Source organism: Lissotriton helveticus, chromosome 11 (assembly GCF_964261635.1).
Source record: "Lissotriton helveticus chromosome 11, aLisHel1.1, whole genome shotgun sequence".
Classification (NCBI taxonomy): domain Eukaryota; kingdom Metazoa; phylum Chordata; class Amphibia; order Caudata; family Salamandridae; genus Lissotriton; species Lissotriton helveticus.
In genome coordinates, this window is record NC_136072.1 from 159706361 (window position 1) to 159726736 (window position 20376).

A 20376-nucleotide genomic window follows, 5' to 3' on the forward strand; every position below is an offset into this window, starting at 1 on the left:
GTAGTTATCCTTCACCAGTGTCCACATTATTTCCTTGAGGACAGTCACTTGTATTATTAGTAGCATGATGTCTTACAGTTACATGTTAAGAATTTAGGGGCTCGGGGTGGACGGGAAGTTGGGGGTGTCTTGCCCACGTATTTCCCTTCACTTCAGAGTCTCTTAATGGTTGGTAGGAACGGGGGGGGGCAGAGAAGTTAGAGTCTCAGTCATCACCCCCGTCTCTGTGTTTCTCCACCCCGTCCTTACATAGACAGTTTCTTTTGTTTATAGTGGACCTCTGCCAGCTTTGGTAGAGGCCATGGGTTCATCCTTCTACATTGACCCAGGTGTTTACCAGGGCCAAGGTCTTCTGTGCAGGACCCTTTGTTATGCTTGTTAGCGCATTTGCAGTTATCTCATACCTCTATGCTCTTTTGTCTTTCTCTCTCTTACTCTCTCTCTTTCTATCTTTCTCTCTCTTTTCCCCGCTCCTTCCTTTTCTCCACCCCGCTCCTATTTTCAGTTGTCCCCTGCCCTTACCCCTTTCCCCTGTGGTCTCCCTAGGGAGGATGATGTGTTGTAACTTATCACTTGGTTCCTCCCACTTCTTCCTTTTCCCCCCTCGCCCCCTTCCCACTTGGTATGGCCCGTGCTGTCTCCTGAAGGCAGTAGTAGAATGTTGGTTTGTTACGGTCCTGTCAAGCAGGAAGCACCAATGTTGAATTAAACTGATTAAACGTTCTGGAACCTTACAACGTGTGGAATTTATTACTACAGGGACACTATAATGACAAGGTTAAAAAGCAGAGTGTAGATAGTGTTTCAACAAATACTACTATCAAATGATGACCATTTGCACCCCTTTTGTGTGTTTTGTCAGTTAAACTAGGGGATAGGGTGCAAATAGGTCTTTAAATATTCCTTCCCCTGCAGACCCTTCTTCCATTTTGTGTTCTGTTGTTGCCTTACATGTGGACCTTTTTGTTTTTTTAGGGGAGCCTCAGGTGGGCATTACGCCCCCGTGCACCCTTGCCTTTGCATTACCTATTTTGCAGTTACCAATTAGGTAATCGCAATTTAGGTAATGCAAGACCATTCACACCTATGGACCTTGAAGCCCATAGGAGCGCATGGAATCGCAATTACAAATAGTGATTCCCATATTGCATTTGCAATTTTTAAGAAACCGCAACCAGGTAATCGCTATTTCCTGTCTGTTTTGTTACATCTCTTTTTGCGATTACCAAATAGCAATTTCTTAAAAATCGCTATTTGGTAATCGCAAAATTCTATTTTCATGCATGTGGCCCTAAACACTTTGAATAATTTCACAATAAAGAAGATGAAAAGGGGCATTTGTCACTTGACTATGTTCAACTATTCAATTTTAATTAGGCCGTGAATAGAATTAGTCACAGGTCTTAAATGTTTGCAAAAGAACATGAGGAATTGAAAAAAGACTCAGCATTCGCTTAATATTAAAAACAAATACACATTGGCTCTTCTAGATAAATCCAGCTAAGGGGTTGGGATATTTTGGCACTGGATTATGTTATTTGGCATGGCTCAGCTTACATTTCGGATTATGAGCATATTTAAAAAGCACCCAGTAAAATGGAAAATATAATTCTCGATAGGGCAGTTTCCATCATTCCTTTTCCGCTGATCTTGTTAACTAGTAAATTGACCTAATTTTTGTTGAATCAGAAATGCGCCAACGTCAAGAGATGCTCATGAGAAATCAGATGATGGCCGTGAACCCCCAAGTCATGGGTCCTGGACCGCAGAGAATGCCCGCCATCCCTTCGCCCTTCGACGCTCGCTTTGTGGAGAGGTAAGATTTTATTATTCTCAAACTAGTAAATACATTATTATTCTTAAAAATTGGATCTGACTCTAATGACTGAGCTGTGAAACCTCAGATGTAACTCTTTATAGGGAATGATAATGAGATATGTCAAAATTAGCTTAAGTCGAATGTCATATGTACATTATTCAACCCAAAGATGCCCTCTAGCAGGCAAACAAAATGGAAGCCACAATAACTGGGAAGCAACCTATTTTCTGATCACAGCATATGAGCAGAGTGCAAGTCCTAACAGAAGTGAGGAGACTAATCAAGTTTGGCAGTATGCAAGTGACATAATGGCGCGTGACATCACAGTGTGTGACATCACGGCACGTGATACCACGTTGCATCACAGGAAGTGGTATCATAACCCATGACCTCACAGGAAGTGACACGACAAGAAGGGGCAACAGACCTTAGGACCTCACACATATGTTTAGCACGTCTATCATGAATACATTTGAAAAGCATTACGATATCTAATTAATTCGATTTTGCGACTGGATTGTGCCAAAAACGTGACGCAAAATCTGGGCTTCAACCTATACATTTATTTTTTTAAACCCTACCAGAAAGAAATTGGCAACCAGGAGGAACTTGGCAGTAAATCTGTTCTGCTTAACCCCTTCCATGCTGATGACGGCCAGCAGCCGTCATGCATTACGGGGCTCGCTTGCTGATGTCGGCTGGGGGCCGTCATAAGCCCGCCCGTTCGCGATTCTGCCGCACAGGCGCAGAATCGCGGCCGCACGGAAGGGGTTAATTGGTAGCAAAGTGTGTATTTTAAAATATCTTATGGGTTTAATGCACATGCTGCAGAGATCTTTGTGTGCTAACAAAATCTCAGGGAATAATAATAATGGTAAGATAACTCAGGAGGTTAACTTCTTTGCTCGAGAGATCTGTGTTTTGTCTAGTCCCAGAATTGAATCAAAGCAGCATAGAGGGGTGATATGTCTCCTGTAACACATGGCAGATTTTTATTTTAAGTAAATGAGAAAGTGGGTTACTGCTTTCAAGACAGAGATCCCTTTGTTACTTGCAGTTCATAAATTGACATCCTTCTAATAAAGCACAGTGAGCTATGAAGAAAGAACATGTGGCTCCTAGACCTTGTAACCCTCACTGTCTTATGTAACACACACTACACATTGATTTACCCACATGTGATTTATTGTCAATCTATAATGCGATAAAAAACAAAAATAGCGGTATTTAAATTGTTATTTGTTTAAATACTGGGATAGAACAACACATCTGACAGTCTTACAGGCATGTGTATCTCTTACATACAGGGACTGAACAAAGTCAAAAGCATGCTTCTCTAAAGTACCTGTGAGTGATAAGCTGTGTGTCTGTATTTCCCCTCCATTACGTTTAGATGTGAGGCTCCCATACCTCCCAGCCAGGATACTCCAACAAAAGGAGGCTTGATGGCCACTTAATTCTCACCTTTGTTTTAGGCCTAACTGGAATCTGCTAAGCCCCCTCACTGCCTGCAGATTGCTACTTAGAAGGAAAGTATACAATCTGCAGGCGCTGCTGAATGTGTCCCGGTGTGTACAAATTAAACTAGGATAAGTTTAGCATATTACTGTGGGGTCCAACCTCTTAGCAGGGTAGATGACATCCACCCTGTGAAAAGAGTGAGTAGGCGATTTCTACCTGCATGTAACCTCAACGTGTGCCCTGCATATGACACAATGGATGTCACGAAACAGGAAGTGGATTGGTAATCAGCCACGCTCATGTTAAGATTCTACTTCCGACATCTTTGGGATTTTGGATAGCTCATTTAAAAAACTGCTTGCTTTAGCCAGCTTGTCTCAGAAGTCTGTAGCAGAGACATGAAGCAAATGGGAACAAGTAGGCTAGCTTTAAGGTCAGACTGGAACAGAAAAGAGGCTCAGGCACCAAAATTAGAGTGGCTTCCATTAAAGAATCAGATAACTAAAAAAGTGGCCTACTTTCTGCAAATCGGTGCAGTTTTGAAATTGTACATACATGCTATATATGTGTCTCGCAAAGGTACGGGAGACTGCCTGCATGCGTGCTTGTCGCAGAGAATGTTTGTTTTTTATCAGGCAGTGGCGGCTGGCACGGATCTAGGTTGACGGGGAGGGGTAAAGGGGTTAAAAAAAAAGACCCCTACCTCCTGCTGCTCTATCCCACGTCATCTCTCCTCCTCACCCGCTGAGCAGGAAGCAGCCAGGCTCCCCTGAGCCAATCACAACACTGCAGTGCAGCGTAGTGATTGGCTCCACTAAGCCAATCACAACGCTGCAATGCAGCGTAGTGATTGGTCTGAGCTTCGTAGTTCAGCGCTCAGATGGTGACTGGGGGCCTGGGCATGTTCTCCACCCTGGCTGTAATGCAGCCTGGGTGGAGAGCATGCTAAGTGCGCATGACTCTTAGGCCGGCATGAGACTGCCGGCCAAAGCGTCATGAGCACTTCAGTGTGCCCACCACTACTCCCCTGCCTCAATAATAATAATACTTATTGTTATTATTATCGTTATGTGATATTGCCATTAGCAGCCACAGTTACCCTTATCAGAGGGAAGCAATACTTAATTATTTGAGTCCTATATGACAGCAATAATAATAATAATCGTAACTATGATTATTATTATTATTGGATAATGCCTCCAGGAGCCACCGTTATGAACAACTCTTAGCACCCTTATGAGAGGTCCTAAATATTATTAGAGTCCTAAATAACAACAATATTAACAATAACGATAATAATAAATGTAACTATTGTTGTTATTATTATTATTATTATTATTATTATTATTATTATTATTATTATTATGCGTTAATGCCTTCAGCAGCCACTGTTATTAACAACTCATAGCACCCTTATGAGAGGCAAGCAATATTTAATTACTTGAGGTCTAAATAATAATAATTCTAACAATAATAGGTGTTAATGTTATTATTATTATGTAATAATGCCCTCAGCAGCCACCATTAGTAACCACTCTAAACACCCTTATCAGAGGGCAACAATGCTAAATCTTTGCGCCCTGAAAGACAATAACAGCAATATTAATAATAATAATAACAGTAATATTAACCCCTTCCCTGCTTATGACGGAACCCCGCCATCATGAGCCACGGGCGGTGTGTGCTCATGACGACGTGGTTCCATCATGCTTTGGACGCTCCGCCCACGCGGCACTGATTCCCCGCCTGTGTAGGCGAATTAGTGAGTGGGCGGAGTCGAGACGGAACCACGCCGTCATGAGCACAGCTCGCCCGGGACTCATGACGGCGTGGTTCCATCATGAGCATGGCGGCACCACGCTCTCCCCCCCTCCCCCCCTCCCAGCGCCGCGGCGGAATTAGCGCTGCCGCCAAGGGGTTAATAATAATAATAACAATACAAATAATAATAACAACATCAACAATAATAATAATAATTGCTGTTATTATAATTGTTCCTTATATATCATCCACAGGCATGTATTTAGCAGACCGGTTGATTTGCATGATAAGTATGTAAGTGACCCATGTGCCAGGATGAGACAAAGTCTTGTGCACTGTCATCTGTCAAATATGCACAGTCATCTGTCAAATGTGCACAGTCATTTATCAAATGTGCACAGTCATCTGTCAAATGTGCACAGTCATCTGTTAAATGGCTACAAGCATTCCTAGAAGCCTCACAAACACCATCTCCTTCGAGATGATCTCTCAACCAGACCCTCTACAAACAGGGGTAGCAAGCACTATATAAATGCAAACCTTTTTCCCTTTTCTATCCCTCCACAGTGACGTAATGTAACTTGAGGGGACCCCCTGCAGGGTACGTGGAGGGGCCCCCTCCGGACTCAATCTGGAGCTCTCCGGCTGAAGTGCGGTGCTGAGGGCCCCCCCCCAGGTTGTGTCCCCCCGTACCAAGGGGGCTGCGCGGGCCTGTGTTACACCCCTGTCCCTCCACTATACTTCTCAATCCAAGTAACTGACTAACATATCCACCACTCAAATTTCTTTCATATTTTCACTATACTAATTCACCACTAATTCTTTATGGGTTCTGAAGTAGCGCACTACTCGTTGAAAAAGTGCTTCAACGCCTCGTCAGGGGTAGTAAGCGCTATATAAATGCAATTACAATACAATAAATAGGTCAAATGAACTACACCAACTTAATTGAACTAACGCCCCTCCATCTACTTCCCCGTGCGCACTATCAGAGGGACCGGTGTTGGGGAACTGGCAGGCCTTTAAGCTAGTTTATTATGAAAAGAGGAACATATATTTGGCATTTTTTTAAATATAAGGGAGTCTTTGCCGACTGACATCAAAGGAACTTAAGACGCAGAAGCTTTGGAACAGCCTCAAAGCTTGTCTGTTCAATAACCGCCATTTCTACTAATAAATGGCCGTTCTACTGGGTTCTTCTGTTTTCGTTCTTGTAATGTACACCTTCCTTTGGCTCCCAGTGCCTACAGAGAATTTGGTTTGCGATAGGCGCTTTAAAAACGTGTAAAAAAAATACTAGTAACAGATGCAAATAACGCTGTATAGAGATGAAATTTGAAAACACTTGTGTCGCTGCTGTGCTTCCAAGACCTATTCAGTTTTTCTTATACTCTTTTTTTTAGATGTACTTTGATGTGTATGCGAAAGACGCGACTTTATTAAATAAAACTTCGAGAAAATACATTAATAAGATGTCATTGTAACTATTGAAGTACAAACAACTCAAGAGACATGGGAAATGTGTAAAACGCTGTATTTAAGTATGACCACAAGAGGGCGGCATTAGACAAGACATGCACGTATTTAGTCTTTACATCGGAGAAGTTTCAGGATCGTAATGTGTAAAACGCTGTATTTAAGTATGACCACAAGAGGGCGGCATTAGACAAGACATGCACGTATTTAGTCTTTACATCGGAGAAGTTTCAGGATCGTAGAGTTGCCGCTGGTCACAACGACAATCTGTGTGGTAAGAGGGGTCCGGGGGGCAACATATGTGCATCCCAAAGGTATAAGTCTAATTTACGGTCGAAAATGCATCAAAAGAAGTGCATTGTGGGACTGCATCAGAAAATCAAATCAAGTGCAAATTATCACATCATTTCTAAATTTCACATAGGAAGAAATGCAAAAACTCAGATTTAAAAGCCTTACCCAAAAATCGCACCTAAAATGTTCTTTGCACAGTACCAGCACCAAAGACTGCAATCACATTGTCGAGGTACATTTGTATGCCAAGATTGATGTAGTAAAGGAGATGCAAACTGTGCTTTAACACAGTGAATGTGTATATACATTTGTGTCTATGTACAGTGGCCAATTTAACAGTGTCACAAAACGTCCCAATTGATAGTTCCACATAATGGAAAGTGTAAATGGACCAATAATGTGTAGGGTGACTCTGCCATATGGTCTAAGAGTTTACAGAGCCAGATAATTGAAGCTGATGTCATATATTTTAGATCACTGTAACTGATGCCAGAATTTCAATAGGCCTCATATTTCTCATCAGCCACCCTGCATTCCTGGCAGACATTTTGACTATCATCGTCAAAAACAAGGTTGGTGGAGGGACTAAGGGGAAAATTATTTAAAGACCAAAGGACAGACAAACCCCTTATTCACAGTATAACAACACAAAAGGACTGTCAATGGTCTATACAACTTATGGGGGCAAAGAAAAATGTGACAGACTCTGTGTCTACCTGTAAAGTGTGTACAACAAAAAGGAAATTAATCCCATCAGCCCACGCATATGGAGAGCTTCATCATCTGGGATAGAACCAAAGATGGTCCGGTTAGGGAGCCACACACCTGTTGGAATTATGTGTTTCTCCAAACCCAAGGAACCACCAGTGATGGATCATACCAAAAATCAAATCAGTTTGGAATGGTGTGGGATGTTAAATTGCAGTGAGAAAAAATGTGTGCAAAAAGAATCAAAAATTGAGATGTAAAATTGGCTACCATGATTTAAGGAAAACTTTATTAGGGACAATCATGGTGTCAAAATTAAAATGAGTGTGAGACAGTTTGACACAATAACTGTCTATTAAGGATGGTATGGTCAACATGTTTCAGCCATTGTAGGAAAGTTAAGCCTACCGGGCTTTCGTCAGGACCTCTTAAACACTACTGCAATTAAGCTTAACCTGAGCTTAGTGAAAAAAGCAAAAATTAACACAAATAAATGATACCAAACATCCTACCGTACATTGGATTTTCCAGACGGGGATGTCTGTTTCATAAAGTTTTTAGGATTCTTTCCCAAAAATTCTTGGGAGAAAGCCTCACCTCTTCCTGGCCACTGCTCAGGGTTGGAGGCCCCGCTCTGTCCGTCGGTACCCCTGACTAACCAGCAGCTCAAGTTATCTCACTATTGGTTTCCCCATGCCTCCCTTTTAGCTTATGATGGGCTCCACATTGCCCTCATATCTTTCACCTGCATAAAACTTTTTACAGATTTCCTCAACTTCTTCTGTGCTTCTCCATCCTCACTTTGCTGGTGTTTTGAACTTTATTGTTGCATTTGTTTGCCTTCTGTAGCTGCTCCCATATGATGCACCACTTGTCCCACAAGGTTTTGTTGTTCAAGTCCACCACAAAATCACCATAGATAAAACTCACAACCCTGATACGCAACACACCACAGCCGGTAAGAGCATTGAAAGTGTATTTTTAAGTAGACCATTATTAAAAGCATGTGATCTTTTACATTTCATTTATTTAGGGACTTATTGCCATCCACTGAAATCATTGCTCCAACTGATGCCAGGCAGATGCACATGGCTTCCCATCTGGGGGCTTCCGTTCCAGGACACGTGAACATGTTATCCAACCGAGTGTACACAGGACCAGGTAAGAGCTACCGTGTATGCTGTCTGAGGTACATGCGCACAGAAAAAACTCAACACTGTGATTGAAACTGAGCCTCATCCTTTGTAATAGTGTAATAACCTTAAGACAATCCCTGCTGTCTTGTAGGAAATGCCTTTAGCTACAACTTTTTCCAGCCTGAATTTGATTTTCTAGGGTATTTTGCACCTGAGCGAGGACATCTCGCATATGGATCAGCTACTCTCAAGCTGTGTACACTTGTTCCCCTAGGGGGACTTTCATATGTTTGCGTTGCTGGCAGCTAGGGCCATATCAATATTATTTCTATAAGTGTATCGTTTTCCTAAATTGAAAGGAGTTTGTTTAAATTATTTTCTTACTGTTTGTTAGTTTTGAGAGTAAATGTGTATGTGTGCAAATGTATATGTGGTTGTGTGTGCGAATCAGACATTAGTCACATAGGCAGTGCCCGCAATCCGCAATCCTTAGTTCTGCCTCTCACCCTCACACTGCCCATTTGTTTTATAAGGGATGAAAGTTGGAGACCAGGGTGGATTAAGTTGCAGCATGTCCCAGAATGAGCACAGCAGTCTGAGCCCACTCCCTGTCTTTTTAAGATGTGGCAGGGCTTTGGTATGAGTGACGAGAACCCCCTTAAAAGTGTTCACTCCCTATCTTTCCAGCGCAGTTCCCTGACTCAGTAAAAAGATAAACAACAGATTAGAGCTGTAAGTGGTGTAGGGATTGCACTACCCCCTCCCTACATTTTACCCACACATGCTATGAGACTCTCTGTTTTTTGTATTGTGATTCATTTTAACTGCCCTATTTTACCTACCTTGCAAATACTTCTTTTAAAAGTATTATCTCTGACCAGACATAAAGTTTATTAATTGTGATTTGTGTGCCAAACTTCATGTTGGTTTAGAACCGGTTAGCCACTCCCAGAGTAAGCCTTGACTGATCAGCCTTGATACCTTTGGAGAGTCGAGCGTACAAACAAGGGAACTTGGTTTTCCAATTAAAGAACAATCCCCTGGATGCCAGGATTAAATGAGAGTAACTACCACAGATATCGCCCAATAACCACTGACTGCCCTAGCAACGAGAGAAAAGGCATCAAACCCTCTGACTGAGTATCGATAAAAATCATGACATTGATATATTGACATTTTTCTTTTCTTTTTAAGGCTATGGGTTTCTCCAACCAGAATCAATGGATGCTTTGGCCAGAAGGCAGGAACTTGTTCAAAAGCAAAATATAGCCAGGTAAATGTTTTAAATAACAACGTTAGATCATTTTAGCACGTAGAGAAATGTATAATGTAAGCATCAGGAAGCATGTAAAATAGAACGAACTGTGATAAAAAGTGGTCCAAAATAAAACTTGTTTAACAGTTTTAAATTTAAACTGAAAATGTATTTGATACATATTTTCTGTGGTTAGCTAATCATTGTGATATGGAATTCCTGTAACTAAAATAATTGCACAAAACAAATACATTAGATTAAGTTGATGAAATATGCTAAATTACTTTGCAACAGGAAGCATATATTTTGAGGAAAGTCAGATAGTTTAAGGGAAGTGCATAATGCTAACGGCTAAGCAATTACATTTATAATAATTGACTTCAGAGTGTCTGTAGAAAAAATGCAAAGAGACACAAAGGTATTCAATGGAAGACGAGTTGTTTAAAAGGGATTTTTCAAACCTAAGAAAAATGCGGACATGTCCTCCCATAAGTACAAAAAGCAAAAAGCATATAAAATGCCACTCGAGGGAGTGCTGCAGGGCGGTGGGGTGGGGCATACTTATTATTCAAGTCCATTAAGCTTTTGCTTGTCTGGGCCACCATATACACATTCATTTTGACCCTGACCTTTAAAGGAACAGCCCCAACCAACCTCCAAGGGCATGTCTGTCTGAACAGGAATACAAACAACCCCGGATCGTTTTCTTCCTTGTTCGGTCACATTAATAACATTTAGTTTCAATCCTATGGCACAAGGAACTCGGCACCCACACATTACACATAGCTTTTACTAACCTGAGCCCAGTGTTTAATTTGAGCCGGTGGTTTCCAATGGTCAGCACTGGCACTTGATTGTCAAAATCAGCGCCTATAGCTCAAAGATCTACCCAATGGTATTGGAGTGCTTTTCATGAGCATCAGTTAAAGACACATTCATTTTTTGAAGGCACGGGGAGATTAAATGATTTACCCAGAATCACAGGATGTTGAGCTGCTGCCGAGACTCGAACCTGTTTCCCCCACTCCAAGGTCGGCCGATCTGGCTGTTATGCCACATCCTCTCCCCACTTGTAGGGTTTCATGCTTAGTAGTTGGTTTTGTTATAGGCGGCGCTAATAGGAGCAATGGGCTGGAGCAAGCTGCCTCTTGACGAAAGGTCCAACACTTATTTTTTCACAAACGAACCACTGCCTGAACCCCTGATAATCACTCTGGGGCACATTCCATTGCATTGTTTTTTTTCTGTTCCATTAAATACAGGGACTAGCCAAATGCAAATCAGTGCTGTCCCTAATCCCAAAACATCCCAGTCTGAACTGCTGGGCGATGGTTACGCTGAATGGGCACACAACCAACCCAAGAATGACAGATCTTCTCAGTGAGATGCAGCTTTATTCTGGCAAAGCAAGCCACACATGGGGCCTCACCTTGTTGTGTGTTTAGAGAAAAAATTGCAGACCTGCCCAAGCAGTGGGTAACTGCAGATCCAGCACTTCTGTAGCTCAGAAAAGGACCTTTCTTCAGTTGGGACCCCTACAGGTAAATTCAGTTCTGTTAGTGGTGATGCGTCAACCCCCCTGACATATTGCAGGTCAATGTATAAGCCCGAACAGCGTAATAAGCAGGAGTAAGTTGAAAGCCTCCTCTTCGTTATCTTCATTATGAGGAACATGCTCCAGTCCTTGAGGAGCATTGGTGTCCCAGTCCAAGATGGCCTCCATCCTCCTACAATATTGCTTTAGAGGCAAGGGGGCAGGAAAAGAGTCATCCTCAACTGATTGTTGTGCCTTGTGATCTCACACAGGGCACAAGTCCTAAAAAAAGAAGTGGGGGGGACGCTGACGTCACGACAGCAAGCGAAGCCATGAAAGGTGGCTTGCACCATCAGACTCATTGCCTCCCCTCGCTCACCCCTTAGATGCGATTGCATCAGAGATGCCAGCACGTGAGCAGCGTGCTGAATGAGCTCCAATCTCGCCCCAGAGATGCCAAAGAGTGAATGTGTGGCTCCATTTGCTCCAGTTATTGAGCTCCCGGTAAAATAAGTGGGGGGACGCCGTCCACCCGCGTGGTACCCCGGCTTGAGTTCTGATCTCACAGCATGACATGGGACATACTCGAGCCGATGTCAGCTCTGAATCTGCGCATGGAGGTGGTGTAAAATTTGGAACTAGAGCCACAAAAGCCAGGACCTGCACTGGCACTGGAACAACCAGTGGAGTCTGTGGAAAAGGTTGGCCCTGAGTCCAGAGAATAGGCCCCTTCAAGTGCAAATGTAGGACTTCTCTCGGGAGTGGCACAGAGGCAAGAAGCCTCGTTTGCTTGGACACTTTGTGTTTGGCTTGGACTTATTCTTCGACTTTGATGAGGACTTACCTGAAAATGGCAAGCAGGAATGGGTCTAGGAAAGCTTTGCAACTTGAAATGGGACCAGATCCTCATAGAGTTTGGCTTACTATTTCCTGATGTCCCTCTGATGCATTGGGAAACACTTTTTGCCGGACTTGGAATGGTGTTTGTAGCCAAGACACCAAGGGCAGACATCATTGTGGTTTGTGACCTGCTTGACAGGTTCATAGGACCCATGCACAAGAAAAACTACCCCATTAGTCACTGCCTAATGAATTTGTGCGTTATAACATGTTTACATTTTTTTTAATCTATTTTAATTTTGTACTAGAATGACATTTTACTATCTTAAATGTAATTTTATTCTTTAAATATTTGTTGTTCTCAGTCGAGAACTAAATCAAATAAACTTAAACTTAAAACTTGAAGGTACCCCATTAGTCTTTCATCTATGTTTGGTCCGCTCACTTGGCGATGCAGGACGAAACCTGGAGAGTATACTTTTGTTAACCATCAGAAAGAAATGCTATTATATTATACTGTGCCCTCTATCCCTGGGGAGCATCACCTTAAGCAACAGAACACTCTCAATGTCAACAGATGTAGATTATAATTGAAAATATATTATAAATATATTTTTTACAAAATCTCCCAGAACGAGAAAAAATTGCAATATGATTAAATGCCGCAGGGGTACCATCAACACCACTCAACTACACCATCCTCTTAAACACATGAAATTACATTTATTTTCTGTGAAATATTTTATTGAAGTAGTCTGTGGGCTAGACACTATTTACATTTGGTTAGTTGATCTTCCTGTCTGGCTGCAAAATATAACTCAGTAGTCCTTTTATCAGTCAGTTGGTCTTAGTGGAATAATGTATTCTTTGTTTTTTAAACTTCAGAATGGAGATGGAAATGAATGTCATATATCAACAGAAAGAGATAGAAAAAGCACACCGTAAAGGACTACTTGATTTGGAAACATCATTCATCTATCCGGGAATGCAAGTTAACCCAGTCACTTTCCGAGGCAGACATCGACTGGCAGAAGGTCATCATCCAAATGACATGTATGTCCATCACAGCACACTTGACGACATTCATGGCGGTGCTATGCTTATGGCCAACGGTCCATACCCACCCATCGGCATTCTGCAAAGGGAGCGAGGTCGTCGGACGGGGAGGAGACCTGGGAATCAGAAGTCTTTAGATGGGAACATCAATGTCTCCAAGAGCCAAGCAGAGGATAAGAACATGGAGCGATCTTCTGCCAATCCCACTGCAGACGACGAAAAGGCAGATACAAGAGAGACTGATGTAGACACCTTTGGAAAATCGGACCAAATCAAAATGGCCATAGATTTATCAACCCCAATGGATGAGGGTGGGAAAGACTTTGAACGAGGCCTGACAAAAAGTTGTGGTCCTCATGATGTAACCCAGGAAACCAACAGTTGTAGAAATGGTAACGATAAAGATCAAAATAATACTTGCTCGATGTTTGATGAGAAATTTCCATACCCTCCTACACTTCCATTGCCGTCGACACCCTATGGTTTTTCAGCAAGCAACAACAATCTCCTGCCTACAGTATCAGGTTTGTCAAATGTTCAGATGTCAATAGCACATTCACCAGCGACTTTTGATGTTTTTAAATTGAAATTGCACTTCCTTTTCCCACCAAATATGCAATAGCCTTTGTAGGCATCACACATTGTCATCCATTAGGTCACTACACTATGCGGTTTTCCCATCTTTGCACAGTGAGGAGTATCTCCACAGTAATTCATAATATAAATATATAAATATTGTCCACACATCCAGTGGGTGCCTACAGGGGACCTATCATCAACAGTGCTTGGCAGGCCCTGCCCACGCTTTGCGCTCTGCTGATCTCCATCTTGCCAGTGTACCCTGGGTGCGCAGGGCCAGAGCGGGTGGGCACTCTTTGAGGGTGATTGCCTCCACCCCTGGAATTTCCTGCCTCTCACCACCCGGTGCATTCTGGACCACTGGGCCTTTAGCAGAGCCGTGAAGACTTGGCTATTCCCTGATCATTAGTTCTGTCCTCTCCACTCAGCCGACTTTAGCGCTGGGACACCGCATTACCGGGGCAGCCATGCACTCTAGAGGTACATTAACATAGCATAACATAACTGCGACTTCAGCGCGTAATATTTTCCATTTCATAACTGCATAGGAAAGTACCGGCACTCCAAAACTCTGCAAAAGTGTTTTAATCCCAAATGTGGTGGGAGATAACAAAAAGTGTCAATGCGTCTAAGCCTTGTTCATGATGCTGACCACCATATTTACTGCACATTTAAAGAAAAAATAAACACAAAAGGAGCACTGCCCTTCTCGTAATTTCGGGCACCATTTTGAAAGTACCCCATATTCAAGAGCACCATATGAATCACATTCAAAATCATCATGTGAACTTAAACAATTCATCCTAAATAATTTATATTGACTGTTCCATAATTGTTTTAAAGTATTTACAAATCCATACTGTCTAGGAGAGACATTCAACAATCTTAATACAATTCATTCCATGAAACTCAAATAAATTCTTCCCAAGTGGGCTAATGCATATACCATCACACTAGACAAATCAGAATGTCTCTCCTGCTGTTATGTTTTATTATCAGGCATTCTCTGAATTTCCTTTTTGTCACCCCCCTGGCAGTCTGTGTATATAAAAAAAACGGTGTTAAAACAGACATACTTAAAATCAGCAATTATATTAAAAAAGAAGGATGTTAATAGATGGACATGCATTTCTTCATCCACATTAAATCCTTGCGGTTTATTTAAGTCCATTTGTAAAAATGGTGTGATTCAAGTGACAAGCATGGCACCCTATGGTTTTCCAGCAACCAACAACAATCTACTGCCTACAGTATCAGGTTTGTCAAATGTTCAAATTTCACAAGCTCATTCAGCGGCTGCTTTTGATGCTTTTACATTTTGGAATTTTACTTTCGATTTTCACCATATTTATTTGCCTGTTGTAGGCATAAGACACTTTCATCCAGTAGGTCACTACAATATGCAGTTTTTCCTGTCTTTGGACAACAAGGGGTGTCACAGTGCTGTCACAGTGGTAATTCACAATTTCATTATATATATATATATATATACACACACACACACACAGGAAAAAAAATCACAAAGCCTCGACTCAATGACTTGTTGGCATTTTTATTTCCAAGTGGAACAGGCAGCTCATTCTCCTTACGCGTTTCAGCTGTGTTTACAGCCTTGATCACAGGTGAGCAAGTCAATAGTGCCATAATAGTCCATGTTAAATAGTTGTAGACACATGACCAATGGTAATCCTGCTATTCCCACATTGCACGATCAGTGTTCACGAAGACCTAGGATTTAAAAATAAGTGCTTAATAGAATTTGAACCCCACAATATTCAAAAGCGTTAGTGCATATCAGTGCATGTGTTAAAAAATTAAAGTCACATTTTGTAAATCAATTGCAGCTTGCTCTTCTCAGCTGCCTTTGACGGAAACAGTGTTTGTTTAAAATGTCCAAACCTGTCAAAGTCGGCAGGAAGAGATAATACTCATCCTCTCTCTTTCTCTCCTCCGTGAGTGAATCGTTTGGAAATCCTTTAATGTCTCACGAAGAGAAGCGGGACATGCTCCCCATGTAAAATCCTCACAGAAAATGTCTGCAAGTGACGGGAGCCCCCATCCCTGCAGGGAGGCTTCGAAATGGGCATGGAGCAGCCGCAGATGGCGTTGCAGCGCGCGCAATGTGATACGTTTTATTTATTTATTTAGTTACTTATGCCGTAGTTTACTACCCCCACCCTGCCCCTCCCCCACCCCGCCCCACCACCCCGCACCACTCCCTCGAGGAGTCGCTACTGCCTCTAGCAGCATTAAATGCACTTACTAAAGCTAATACTGGTCCTGTACCTTCTTTGTAGCTTCTTTGTAGCTCCCTACATATCTGTGATAGAAATATTCTATTTATTTGCATAAAAAATATTCAGGCAAGTGAGAGAGCAGACCAGAAACTAAAAATACAAGTAAATAAGACAGCAGGTTAGAATGCACGAATTTGGCTACAGGGACAAACCCAATCAAAAATGAATGAAAGCAGGCAAATGAACCAGGAACCAAGCAAGCATGTGTTAAAGTGTGAAGCATGCAGTCATTTTTCTCTTTACCCTCTCTCAGGTATTCACCCTAACCGTACTGGGCCCTCTACGATTAGAGTAAAACTTTCTTCAATATTAATCTACCACTGAAGCAATGGTCCTCTTATGAATCTTTCTCCTCCAATAGGAGGGGTGGAAATAAGGCTATCCAGACACTTAGTTAGCTGCTCATTGAGAACCATTAATTGACTGCCAATTTACAAACTAAATCCCCACAAGACATTAAATCATCAATGCAAATCTCACAGTCTAAAGGGAAGAAATCAACAGGACTGAATAATAGACCCTGACAAATTTAGATTAGATTAGAATAATTGGATATTGTATTAGGCATCACAATTTGCATTAAGGTGTCAGACATTTAGTTAAGAATAGTTACGAAATATACAGAGTTACAAAGTCCTACTACTCTTTAAGGCAGAAGGATAGTTTGTCGGTCTAACAGTTCACATCCTACCAAGCAAAGGAGAAAGTTGAAAAGTAAAGTCCTTTTAAGGCGAGTCCATTAGCATAGAGCTAAAACAAAAAGTGAAAATTGGTTCAGCAAGGAAAGTCTAAGTCCAACAGCTACTAAATGTAGTATCGACAAATAGTGCAAAACCAAATAGGATGGTTTGTGAATCTCAAAAATCTATCAGCATTGCATGCTGCTCACGATGAGCAAGAAAAAGGAAAGAAAAAATTTGGCGTTACCACACCTTTGGGGTTTCTTCTTTTATAAATTCTTTACCAAACGTCCAGTGGCGTGGCATCGCACCACCATCTAAAGATCATCATGTGTTCACCATGTGCATTAAGTCACCTAACTATTGTGGTATCAGAATAATTTCCCTTGCTAGTCATGAGAAACGACAACTACATGAATCCGCATATGGTATTAATTGGGGAAAAGAACCATAGTTGTGACTTAAAAGACAGTGGAATTTCCATTCCTTTCCATGGGAAATTTTACTGATCACACTATAAGAGTTCAAGACTGTCCCCTTGCAGTATAAAAGGTGCAATAATTTACTAACACAGAGTGAACTATTGTATTAGAGCAGGGGAAAAGGTCAGCACTAGAGAAAGCAATTTCAAAAAGGCCTTTAAGTTGACTTGACACATTTTCATAGAATAAGCTTTAAACCATCACTAAATTAAATACAATCATAGAAAATCATGAAGAAAATATAAAATGTGCACAAATCATTATTACATGGAATTAGTTAACGTTGGGAATACCCTATTACTGCAAAGTTTCACTATTTTATATAAATACACGTTTTTCTAAATGAATCCTACAAAAATCGTTTCAACATATTCATAAACTATAACATCTCTATTATCAGTCTACAAAATGTCAAGCTTATATCTTATTGTTATAAGACGTAGCACCTATTTTTCTAGCTGGTATATTCACTATAAAATGTATTCAGTCAGTCAGTCAGTCAAACCACTTTATTCGATTAATTAAAATCAAAAAAGTTCATCAGAAAATTCACATAACATTAAAATACAATTGGGTGACACAATATTTTTTAAAACAATCTCATATTACACTAATTCCATATGCTATTTTGTTTTACTCTAACAAATACAATAAAATTTATATTACAATCATTACTGGACATCCTATTTTTTTCCTCCGGGCAGCAGCTACCAAAAAATTTGCAATATAAAAAATATTCCATGGATTATCCAGTAATTGCAAATACATTAAAGCAGGTTTAACCTGTAAAAACCCCTTCCCTCGTAAAAGTGGGATAATAAACTTCTTTCTAATATCAGAGTACAGATCACAAAATAATATAAAGTGCACAGTATCTTGAAGGGAACGGTGATCACACTCACAAAGTGCTGCATCCTCTGGTTTAATCCAGCCATGAAAATTCCACAATATACAATGAATCAGATTAAAGCGAAATCTTGTCAATAACCAGCGATGAAAAGGCTTAGTTACTAGCTTTAGGTAAGGCCCAATAGATGGGGATGTAATTAATAAAAAATGAGCCCTTACCAGAGGTTTTTTTAATTCCTCGCTCTCACGTTCCTGTACCCTCAGACTCTGGAAGTGTACTTTGACCCAACTAATATCACCTTTGGTGACTACTTCAGGTTTTACATAAATTTCTGGGCGCCCTAGTTTTAAAAACGTTGCTTAAATATAAGAGAGCCAGGGTATATCGGTCGCTCTGTCTAAAATGACGCAATCTTTTAAAATCTGACGATTAAGAGTAAGTTCGGGGTTCAGCCATGTTTTTATCAACATATTAATGGAGCCATACTCGTCAGGTCGGAAACATATCCCATCCCCAGCTCCTGGTGTACAGCAAAGGTTGGGGTTGATTGGGGGATAGATAGAAGTGAACACAAAAATTTAATTTCAGCCTTCTGTACTCCCTCCGCTTGCTTGTACCCCCATATTGCTGCACCATATGTCGCTATTGCTAAACATTTTGCCTTGTAAATTGCGAGAACAGCCTCATATGGCTTACCGCCCAGTCGACGGGCAAAACTTAATATGGCAGATGCGGACCTACCTACACTATTTCTTTTAGCTAAAAACTGGGGGACCCATGAGCATCTGTCATCAAACAGGACCCCGAGGTAGGTAAAAACCTTAACTCCTGTGACCTCCGCCCCTTTGCAATAAAAGGTCCTAACCTTATTTTTGCGTGGTCCCAAGGTCAGGACATGTGATTTCGCAATATTTACTACCAGGTCCAGAGAACTCATGAACTCCCCAAATGAGTTCAATAGTCTCTGTAGGCCTAGCGGGGTACGGGCTAGTAGTACGGCGTCGTCAGCGTATAGGAGAACTGGGATGGAACTGTTCCCTACACGCGGAACGTCCAAACTAGCTTTGTCTAGCGTTTTATCTATACTATTAATATATAATGTAAAAAGTAAAGGGGCCAAAATGCACCCTTGTCGAACCCCTCTTCCCGATTAAAAGTGCTGTGTGCATTTGCCCTCATGGGTCACCCTCACTGCCGCAAACAAATCCTGGTGCAAATCCACTAAAAAATATACCAAGCAGGGGTCTATCCCCAGATCAAGCAAAATGGTCCACAGCCTCGATCTGTTCACCAAATCGAAAGCCGTGGATAAATCCATAAAGCCCAAATACATGGATCCTTTAGTAGCTATGGTATACTTATTTATTAGTAAATACAGGTTTAGGCACTGATCCATCGTGCTTCTACCTGTTCTAAAACCATATTGAAGGTCTGACAGAATCCCTTTTTCTGTCACCCAGTCTGAGACCTTATTCAGGATTACTTTGCCTAAAATTTTAACAGCAGAATCTATAAAAGAAATAGGTCTGTAACACCTCGGGTCACCTCTCTGCCCTTTTTTAAAAACAGGAATAATAATCGATTGAGACCATGAGACCGGGTACCCCTGAACGGCACTAGCATTAAAAACATTAGTTAAAATATTGGTCCAGAGTTCAACATTACTCTTGTAAAGATCTGCGGGGACACCATCTGATCCAGGAGCCTTATTACTCGCAGATTCGTTTATTGCCCTCTTAACATCCCTTTCATTAAAAACTAAAGCAGGTAAAGGAGGGTTACTAGCAGGGGCCTTAAAGGGTTCAAACACCTCATTACTTGCATAAATACCTTTGAAGTGAGTCAACCACTCATCCTCTGGGATATTAATATCAAGTAGACCATTTTCAATGTATTCAATAACACTAGGCTACTTCACTTATAACATCAAATCTTGCCCGTTTTGGGCCTCGACAAGAAAGTGACGCATTGCTGTGTTAAAGCAGCGATGCGTCATTTTTCTTGTGCCTGCGATAGAAACCCTTGCGCCACCATGGATGCACTGTATTTACAATCTTGCACTCCATGGCGCAGGGTTTTTAGGCACATTGCTGGAGTTGTCATGAAAACCGACAAAACTCCAGCAATGCGTCAAAATCCAAAGGTGAT

General features: G+C 41.4%; 1 protein-coding gene across 1 annotated transcript in view; it reads left to right on the top strand.

The window, feature by feature from the left end:
• Positions 1-1699: 1699 nt before the first annotated feature.
• The window catches only part of SAMD7 (sterile alpha motif domain containing 7), a 47712-nt gene continuing 29035 nt past the window's right edge, over positions 1700-20376 (top strand). Inside the window, exons 1-4 of the mRNA XM_078666114.1 lie at positions 1700-1816; positions 8553-8680; positions 9850-9928; positions 13170-13864. Of these exons, the coding sequence (XP_078522240.1) occupies positions 1710-1816; positions 8553-8680; positions 9850-9928; positions 13170-13864 (1009 nt within the window). The 5' untranslated portion in view covers positions 1700-1709. The remainder of the gene's footprint in view (positions 1817-8552; positions 8681-9849; positions 9929-13169; positions 13865-20376) is intronic.